The 10,645-nt window shown below is 41.3% G+C and overlaps 1 protein-coding gene across 3 annotated transcripts in view; it reads left to right on the forward strand.

The window, feature by feature from the left end:
- MECR (mitochondrial trans-2-enoyl-CoA reductase) overlaps positions 1-8,526 on the forward strand; it is a 54,743-nt gene extending 46,217 nt beyond the window's left edge. The window contains exons 9-10 of one of the 3 annotated variants that reach the window (XM_077481762.1): positions 2,434-2,506; positions 7,665-8,526. In XM_077481762.1, the coding sequence (XP_077337888.1) occupies positions 2,434-2,506; positions 7,665-7,834 (243 nt within the window). In that variant the 3' untranslated portion in view covers positions 7,835-8,526. Of the gene's footprint in view, positions 1-2,433; positions 2,507-7,656 lie in introns of all 3 variants that reach the window. The other 2 variants (XM_077481763.1, XM_077481764.1) reach the window with 2 other exon arrangements.
- Positions 8,527-10,645: the final 2,119 nt, after the last annotated feature.

Here is a 10,645-nt window from a genome sequence, read left to right on the forward strand (position 1 = left end):
GAAAGCAAGATGTACTGACATTGCAAAGAGGTAAAAGAAACCTTTTTTCTCCCAAACCAGTGGACTTGCTCTTTAATGCCTTGTTGCTCAGCTTGTATACCTTTTTGGCACTTGTGATATGACCCCAATAGCTAGGAGTGGAAGCATTGATTTGGTGGGGTGCTGAAGTGGCAGTAATCTATAGCAGTCTCTCATAATCTATCCCCATTTTCACAACAGACAACATCCCCCAGCAGTGTTAAGCAGTCTCTGACAATTCTCTGTAGCTTTGCATATACAGAATATTATGTTGCTATTCCTTTAAAATTTTAGAAGTGGCAGTTGAGGCTCCCCAGTATCCAGTACTTTGACCATCTCTCCTTTAACTGCTTGAGTACTAGTCTATAATAACCCCTTAATGACAAGGCTATTTTTCAGTTTTTCAAGCTTTTGATGGTTTGACATTTACTCATTCATACATCACTTTATCCAAATTCTTCTTTCTTCTTTCTTTTTTTTTTTCTTTCTTCCATTTTTTTCCTTTCTTCCTTCGTTTTCTTTCTTCTTTCTTCATAAATATATTTCTAAAGGTGCACAGCGCTAATCACAGGTAGTGAGATTTCCCGATCTGCGCTTATTAACTAATTTCTGAACTTATTTTTTTTTTGGTTTCTCCTGTGTGTATGGATTGCATGGGTTGTTACCGACTTGTGGCAAAATTTTTGTGGCAGTAGCACCTTTGGAAATATATTTACCTAGTAAAATGGTGACATGTTCAAAACTTCTTTTACCCGTTGTATGTCCATGGGAGCAAAGCTTTCTGTGCTGAGTGTGCTAACACAGTGATTGAGCTGTCAGACTGCTGTTAGTCTCCACTAATGATTGGGAGGTGGAAGGACTGGGTTCTGATCACGTGACCACTGTGACAGCCAGTCACAGTGGTGATGTGATTGGCCAGTCCTTCCTGTTTAAGGGATGCTAGGAATGGGTGGGAAGGGTTTATTATAAACCTCACACTCATTGGTGACCAGTGGCACTTTAAATCGCCACAACCTTTAAAAAGAAACCATCCCATTGTCCTATGTTACATAGTAGGCAAGGTTGAAAAGAAACACAAGTCCATCAAGTCCAACCTATGTGTGTAATTATATGTCAGTATTACATTGTATATCCCTGTATGTTTTGGTCATTTAGGTGCTTATCTAATAGTTTCAAAAAACGATTGATGCTCCCTGCTGAAACCACCGCCTGTGGAAGGGAATTCCACATCCTTGCCGCTCTTACAGTAAAGAACCCTCTAAGCAGTTTAGGGTTAAACCTCTTTCCGTCTCATTTTAATGAGTGGCTATGTGTCTTATCAAACCTCCCTTTTGTGGAAAAGTTTTATTCCTATTGTAAGGTCACCAGTATGGTATTTGTAAATTGAAATCATATCCCTTCTAATGCATCTCTTCTTCAGGGAGAATAAGTTCAGTGCTCATAATCTTTCATCATTACTAATGTCCTCCCAGTCCCTTTTATTAGTTTTGTTGCCCTTCTTTGTACTTTCTCCATTTCCAGCACATCCTTCCCGAAGACTGCTGCCCAGAACTGGACAGCATGTTCCAGGTGTGGCCGGACCAGAGTCTTGTAGAGCGGGAGAATTATCGCTTTATCTCTGGAGTTGATCCCCTTTTTAATGCATGCCAATGTTCTGTTTGCTTTGTTTGCAGCAGCTTGGCATTGCATGCCATTGCTGAGCCTATCATCAATGATAGACCTGGTTCTTTTACATCCTTGATTTGCTCCAGAGGTTCTCCGCCTAGTGAGTAGATTTTGTTTACAAATTTTTACCACCCAAATGCATTATTTTACATTTTTTCCACATTAAACCCCATTTGCCATGTATTTGCGCACTCCATTAACTTTGTTCAGATCTGCTTGCAAGGTTTTCACATCCTGCGGAGGAGTTATTGCCCTGCTTAGCTTAGTATCATCCGCAAATACAGAGATTGAACTGTTTACCCCATCCTCCAGGTAATTTATGAACAAATTAAATAGGACGGACGGACCCTGGGGGACTCCACTCTCCACCCCTGACCATTCAGAATACTCGCCATTTATCACTACCCTCTGAACTCGCCCTTGTAGCTAGTTGTCAATCCATGTACTCATCCTGTGGTCCATCCCAACGGACCTTTGTACAGTAAACATTTATGGGGAACTGTATCAAATGCTTTTCCAAAATCCAGATACACCCCCCCTCCCGCCCCAAGTATGTTTTCTGAAGCACCATTTATAAGCAGCATTTCAGTAATACACATGCACTCCCTGACATTTAGGTACAATGTGGAAGTATGGAGGTGGTTAATGCCTAATCTGTTAAACACCTTTATATAATTAATGCAACTCAAAAGAGACTACTAAATTGCTGACAACTGTAATTTTACTTTTTCTGTTGATTATCTGTTTCAGAGTGCGCTAATATTTAAAAATATCAGGCTATGTGGCTTTTGGATAACTCAATGGAAAAGAGACCGACAACACAGTAAGTACCTAAATGTCTTGGCACCTTTTTGTTTTTATGATTATTGGACCCATTGCTGCCAGTCATTTTTTATTTTCTTAATCACAGGAGTTCTTTGTCAAGGTTTCTTGGGTTATGCTGCCACCTTCAGCTAAATAGACACTGATCAAAGGCAGAAATTCCCACCAAGCATAACAAGTTTACCTAAGCCTCAGTTGTAGCTAGTGTCTGGGAAAGAAGCCTCTTAGGAAGAATCTTGGAGTCCAGGGTTGTCTCAGCCACAGAAGACTACAGTGGGCTTCCTAGGGATTGGGTTGTGGTGTGCACCAAACTAAAGTTACCACTGTCAGATTCTTCTTCTCCTAAAGTCAACACTACTCAGTGCACTCTCACTTACAAGGAATGATGTATGCCGAATGGCGTCACCCAGAGAAGGTGTTTTCACCCTATGGAGGTGGTATTCTCCTACAAATGGAGCTCTTTGTCTTTTAATCCAGCTTTTTCCATCATAAATATCCACTGGGACTGTTGGGGTCCTAAGATCCCAGACGCAACAAATAAGGTTAGAAGCCCTCCTATAGTGGCAGTAAATCTGACGGCTGTGATGGGAATTTGCCAAGCCCTTAAAGGTTTGGCGAAGAGTATGTTTTGTTCCAGAGAACTATATAGTCCTGTCAGTTTTTAATATAAATGAATATCTCTATCTATCTATCTCTCTATCTCGAACTATCTCTCTCTCTCTATCTCGAACTATCTCTCTCTCTCTATCTCCAACTATCTCTCTATCTCTCTCTATCTCCAACTATCTCTCTATCTCTCTCTATCTCCAACTATCTCTCTCTATCTCTATCTCTATATCTCTATATCTCTCTCTATCTCTATATCTCTCTCTATCTCTATATCACTCTCTATCTCTATATCTCTATATCTCTCTCTATCTATCTCTCTATCTATATCAGTCCCTGCCCTCAAGGAGCTTACAATCTGAGGTCCCTAACGCATTCATACACAGGACAATTTAGACAGGATCCATCCAATTAACCTACCAGCATGTCTTTGGAGTGTGGGAGGAAACCCACGCAGACACAGGGAGAACATAAGGGATCAGTTCATTCTGACCTATGCCTTTTCTAAAACAAAACCCCTTTGTCGTCTGTTTGCACAATTGAGATGGAGGGCAGGCAGGCCTTATTTTTGCCGTACAAAACGGACCTGAAAGGACGTGGTACTTGGACCCCATCAGACTCTCCTGAGGTTTCAGATTTGACATTTAGATCATGTGGATTTTTTGTGAGAAGACATAGGAATATTATCCAAGAGGTCTTCTCTTGCTTTCTTGTCGCCATCACTTCTACAAGGTGTATTTTCTGAGTTGCCATCCTTGTGAAGCACAAAAGGGTTCTTTACACGTTCAAGTTATTTTGAGGCCCAGGGCCTCTTTTCTTTTTTTTTTTTAATAGAGATCTCCCCCTCTGAGCTGTTGTGTTCTGACAGGGGAGCCCCCACCCCCCCATTGGCTGAGAGCCCTGATCGGGAGCCGGGTCAGCTACTGGATTTTCAGCATGCACGTCTGACAGAGCCGGCATCTGTTTCTCAGACTTGCAAGGCTGCTACCTGGTATTTGGTTTAAACCATGTTTAAATGTTACCAGATGGACAGTCAGACCTCAGTTTATGCTAGCTTTGGTCGTATGGTTCTTCAGGCAACTCTGTAGGCTGTTGAGCCCCCCTCTGTTAAACAGTTGGTTCCCATGCGCATGCTAGCCTTCGTTTGCAGTTTTTGTCAGATATCCCTATGTACCTTAACACTTTTTTTGATTTAAAAATTATCAAAAAAAAGCAAGCTTTTTGACTTGCTGTGAAATCTTTTTTTTTTATGGACTCAAGTAAGGGATACAGACCCCTTTCATCAGTTTTTTCTTATTATTCACTCCTACTGCTGCTTGCTACAAAACGGAGGCATGCTGAGAGGGCTATACTGAGCTATCTTTACATATTGTCAGTATCTAGTTTACCAAAGGTAGCAGCATAACCCAATGTTCTAGATTACTTCTGTGTCAAGTAAAAAAAAAAAATGTTTCCGGAAACCAGGGCTAGGGCCACTGTGGTCTTAAAACCTGAAAGGTAAGTTCCGGTGTCCAACAGCAGTCTGCATCTGATGCTGGTTGTTGGGGAGAGTATTTAGCCCCTCCTAGTTTACCACTGTGCCTCAGCATTTTGCCCCCTTTGTGCCAAACAGCCTGGACTTGTTCTTCCTGTCTTGTTCCTTTTTTAGGTACAAGGCAGCAAGGGATTGGGTAGTGGGTACAGAAGCAGGATCAGGGTGTTTGGTGTACAGGGTAAAATGCTGAGGCACTGCGGAAAGTTAGAGGGGCTAAATACCCTCCTTATTAAAGAGGAAGTAAACCCTGATGAGTTTACTTCCTCTTTCATTCCCTGCAAAGGTAAAGCATAATGGACTACTATGCATCGCATAGTAGTCCATTATGTGTCACTTACCTGACACAGGAGCCAGCGAAGTCACCGCTGTCCCCTGTAGTCCGGCGCATCCATCTTCTCGGTGGGTCTCCTGCTCCACCGCTGTCATTCGGCGAAGCCACGATGACGTCACTCCTGCGCATGCGCACGGGAGCCGCCACTCGCGGCATGTCGCCGTTGACCGCGGCGCGCTCAGTGGTGCCTGTCGTTTGGCAAATATCTCCTAGACCATGTAGGTTTAGGAGATATTTCTTGGACCTACAGATAAGCCTTAATCTAGGCTTACCTGTAGGTCAAAGTGTGTTGTAAGGGTTTACAACCACTTTAATAGTATCAAGTGCAGACTAATTCCTGGAACCTACTGGCTGCTATACCCAGATTAATCATGCAAGTGTGTTTGCTTTTGTATGTATGCAGTGTGGGGGCTTTAAAATATTTTTAGGCGTTCTTTATTTTAATAAACTTTCATTTTCTTAAACTTTTTTTTTTATTATTTATTGCTATTGTAAGATGGCTCATAAGCCTCAAATGTGATGGCTTGGTGAGGTGTGATGTTAGGGGACCCCTGATGTCACCTTTTTTAAAGAGGACCTGTTAAAGCTGGTCAAGCAGAGACTGTGCTTAATCAGCTTCTAACCCTGGGCAAAGCAGTTGGAGTTTGTCACCTCCTGAACCTGAAAACACCCAGAGCTGAGCACTCCCAGGTTCATGCTATCCATGGGATATCAGTGATCTGATGTTTGCTGATCTTCTGTAACTCTCCTTCCTGATACCCACCATGGGGGTCCTGGGCAGCCAGGAGGAACAGGTGAGCCCAAAATATATGGTAAAGGTGGAAAGGAGATATTGTCAGGTGTGTAGAGGAAGGGGGGAGGAGATTGGGCGATTGGTTAATGTACATGTAGAAGTTATCACTTGTACAATAGCTCCAGCAGCTAAGAAGTACAGTGCCTTGCGAAAGTATTCGGCCCCCTTGAACTTTTCAACCTTTTGCCACATTTCAGGCTTCAAACCTAGATATAAAATTTAAATTTTTTTGTGAAGAATCACCAACAAGTGGGACACAATTGTGAAGTGGAACGAAATCTATTGGATAATTTAAACTTTTTTAGCAAATAAAAAACTGAAAAGTGGTGCGTGCAAAATTATTCGGCCCCTTTACTTTCCGTGCAGCAAACTCACTCCAGAAGTTTAGCGAAGATCTCTGAATGATCCAATGTTGTCCTAAATAACTGATGGTGATAAATAGAATCCACCTGTGTGTAATCAAGTCTCTGTATAAATGCACCTGCTCTGTGATAGTCTCAGGGTTCTGTTGAAAGTGCAGAGAGCATCATGAAGACCAAGGAACACACCAGGCAGGTCCGTAATACTGTTGTGGAGAAGTTTAAAGCCGGATTTGGATACAAAAAGATTTCCCAAGCTTTAAACATCCCAAAGAGCACTGTGCAAGCGATCATTTTGAAATGGAAGGAGTATCAGACCACTGCAAATCTACCAAGACCTGGCCGTCCCTCTAAACTTTCAACTCAGACAAGGAGAAGACTGATGCAGAGATGCAGCCAAGAGGCCCATGATCACTCTAGATGAACTGCAGAGAACTATAGCTGAGGTAGGAGAGTCTGTCCATAGGACAACAATCAGTCGTACACTGCACAAATCTGGCCTTTATGGAGGAGTGGCAAGAAGAAAGCCATTTCTCAAAGATATCCGTAAAAAGTCTCGTCTAAAGTTTGCCACAAGCCACCTGGGAGACGCACCAAACATGTGGAAGAAGGTGCTCTGGTCAGATGAAACCAAAATCGAACTTTTTGCCCACAATGCAAAACGATATGTTTGGCGTAAAAGCAACACAGCTCATCACCCTCAACACACCATCCCCACTGTCAAACATGGTGGTGGCAGCATCATGGTTTGGGCCTGCTTTTCTTCAGCAGGGACAGGGAAGATGGTTAAAATTGAGGGGAAGATGGATGCAGCCAAATACAGGACCATTCTGGATGAAAACCTGTTGGAGTCTGCAAAAGACCTGAAACTGGGACGGAGATTTATCTTCCAACAAGACAATGATCCCAAACATACAGCAAAATCTACAAAGGAATGGTTCACAAATAAATTTATCCAGGTGTTAGAATGGCCAAGTCAAAGTCCAGACCTGAATCCAATTGAGAATCTGTGGAAAGAGCTGAAAACTGCTGTTCACAAACGCTCTCCATCCAACCTCACTGAGCTTGAGCTGTTTGGAAAGGAAGAATGGGCAAGAATTTCAGTCTCTCGATGTGCAAAACTGATAGAGACATACCCCAAGCGACTTGCAACTGTAATCGCAGCAAAAGGTGGCTCTACAAAGTATTAACGCAAGGGGGCCGAATAATTTTGCACGCCCCACTTTTCATTTTTTTATTAGTTAAAAAAGTTTCAAAAATCCAATAGATTTCGTTCCACTTCACAATTGTGTCCCACTTGTTGGTGATTCTTCACAAAAAATAAAAATGTTATCTTTGTTTGAAGCCTGAAATGTGGCAAAAGGTTGAAAAGTTCAAGGGGGCCAAATACTTTCGCAAGGCACTGTACGTGTACATGTTAGCGCAGTCACTGACGTAATAGTTGCAGCAGCAAAAAAGGTTAATGACTATATGAGTTTTGTCTGAGTTTTGTCCTTGTGCATGACCTTGTTTTTTCTTTTGTACCTTGGTCTTCAGTAGATCGTGAGGAAATCACCAAGATGGTCCGTGACCTCTGTGATTTGATCCGTAGAGGAAGGCTTGTTCCTCCCCCTTGTTTCCACTGGCCATTAGAAGAATTCCTCCAGGCATTACGGGCTGCCCAGACTCCTTTTTTATCTCGGAAACAGATCCTAACTATGTACTGAGGCACTGAATTAATTTACTTAGCCTAAAAGCAAAACTTTTTTTTATTTTTTTTTTTGGAAATAGTGGAGAGGGATTAGAGTGCTTGTTAGTTTTGTTTTGTTTTTTTTTTTGTTTTTTTTTATTATTGCTGTCTGTGCACCCTTTTAAGGTGATTCACCCTTTATATTTTTCCTCTTTACCATTATCAGTGAAAGTAAAATAAAATCCCAAATTTTGGGTTGTCCCAAGAACCGTAATAGAGGGGAAATATTCCAATGGGGACACTAGTTCTGGTGACCTGTGAGTCCCAAAGAAACTCCCTTTAATTTGAGGGGATTTCCTCTTGCTCCCTGTTTGGCTATGGGAAATCTCTGCAATAGGACACAGGTGACAAAAAATAAATCTGATGAGTTATAACCCTCTCTATCCAAAATGAAAAAAATAAGTTTTGCTTAAAGTTTTACTTTAGGCTGTCTGTCTTTAATTCTAATTACCATAGTCGAAAATGTATATTTATAGATGTACTTTATAGATATTTTTATGCTAGCAATTACAGATGTCTCAAGTTCAAATATTTATTCTAAAATGTGAAATGTGATTTACATTATAAATACTGTTTTGTTGTATTTTTAATTGTCTGTATATATTGCTTTGTAGAGCCTTCAAAACGTATTGTCTCATTCAATAAATTGACCTTTTTGTTTCAAATAGATACTTTTTTTTTTTTTTTCTGTAGTCTTGTCTATTGAAATTTCAATTGCATTTTTCCTTTTTATGATCCTATATTTCGTTATCTTATGAGTTTTAACTCAAATTGTGTTTCCTTCACCCCACTCCAGTGATCTATGCTGACATAGATCAGTAACAGCCACAACCCAATCACAAGCATCCTCGCTTGTAGAGAGGGGGCATGTTTAATTAGGTTGGTTAAGTAATTAAGTTCACTGGGCAGCAAGGATAAACTCTAGTGGTTATTGAACTGCACGGTCACCATTTACCTGCTGTAACAGAAAATTGTAAGACAGACTGAAAATAGAGGTTTCTGTTTCTAAACAAAAAAAGACTGACAATTTTGAGAAAAAAAACTATATTTTTTACTTTCTGCTATAAAACATATCCAATAAAAAATGTAAACAAATTTCTTCCTCAGTTTAGGCCAATATGTATTCAGCTACATATTTTTGGTAGTAATGGCAGCTATCAGAGACTTATAGTGGTATTGCAGAGGACAAATCAGACACCTGGGGGGGGAGAGGGTGCTTTGACTGGGGGGAGACAGATCAGTGTTCCTGCTTAGCAGAAACACAAGATCTCTACCTTCCCCATCTGGCAGAACAGAAATCTGCCTTGTTTACATAGGGGTCGGGATTGACCCCTTACTCCGATCTGTGGTGCAGAGAGTCTCATAGACTCACTGATCAGAGTGCGCCACGCGTGCAGGCCGCTTGGTCACGGGAGTATGTCAATAGACTTAATCCCGGCAAAGCAAGTCCGCGCTGTAGCCGTCATTCGCTATAGCGTGGAACTGAAGACGTTAACAGATGTGAATTTCAGTGTGTCTTGTTATGGTACATACCCTTTAAAATAAAGAATTATGAAAAAAAAAGCTATTCTTAGTGGCACTACTGGTTTTAGTCTAAATTGGGGTTGCATATGCTAAAGTTAAATACTGTGTGATAGGGTTATCTCAACAGGGCATAAGTCAATAAAGCAGTATGGACAAAACTAGCCCTTACATTCTAAGTACAAAACAAACTTTCCAAAACTGTAGTAAAATAACCTCTCTTGTTAGCAGATTAAAACACATGCATTAACCAAAGTTGGTACTCTTGATGAAAAGGAAGTTGAGTGGTTTACAAAATGTGGACTTTAGAAATTGCCAGCATTGTAGAGAGGCAGACTTGGGGGGAAAATTTGGGTAAAGAGGAAAGAGAAAGTGTGCCGCAGTGCAGCTTATGCTTAGAATCTGATCCTACCTACCGTACAGACTGCATACAAAAATCACAGCCCTTGCACCCACAAGATACCCCATAATTACTGTGTCACTAGGGGAAATCGGGAACACACAAAATGAAATCTCAAACTTTCATTATATTTATTGTTTGCCCAGTGTTGATAGTCAATGTAAAGTGTTTTGAGAAAACATGTCCTGGTGTTTGTGGTCCGTGGATGAAAAATAGCAAAGACACTGCTGTTGGTGCTAGTGGGGATTGAAAGACAAAATGCCCTGTGATTGGTAGTTTGTGGCAGAAAAAAAGCCCACGTTGGTAGTTCATGGAAGGAAAAATGCCCAAGGTGAGTGGGAAGAAGGGTGTGTTCAGTCATTGATGTCAGGAGGAGGAATACTGCCCATGGATGGTGTCTGTAGAGGAAATGGTGCCCTATTGCTGTCAGTGAGGGGAACACTGTCACATCGTTGCATCCGTGGGAGGAATAGTGCCCCATAGTATTAGTGGGAGAACACTGCCTTTCATTGGTGCAAGAAGGTGACAAAACTCATTAGTATTTAGCAGTTCCTGGATCAGAGATCTCCTGCATTTCTGGGTCCAATCTGTCATTTTCAGGGGCTACAAAATAGAAATTTTACCACTGCCCATTTAGATTCCTACCCTGAAACCTGCACCTCAAACACAGGAACATTTGCTGACTGCCTGAGTTAAATTTCAGACACAGGATGGTAAATCCCAGAAAGATTTAAAGAGTTTTTTTTTTTTTTACTCCAACCTATTAACAGACCCAAAACCGAATGGGGGAATTCACTCCATCTTGGACCTTAAATCTCTGAATGGCATTTGCATGTCCCCAAATTTCATACGATGTCTGCAAGATTT

Source organism: Lithobates pipiens, unplaced genomic scaffold (genome assembly GCF_037356315.1).
Source record: "Lithobates pipiens isolate NorthernLeopardFrog02 unplaced genomic scaffold, aLitPip1_a1.2 Scaffold_16, whole genome shotgun sequence".
In the NCBI taxonomy this organism is placed as follows: Eukaryota; Metazoa; Chordata; class Amphibia; order Anura; family Ranidae; genus Lithobates; species Lithobates pipiens.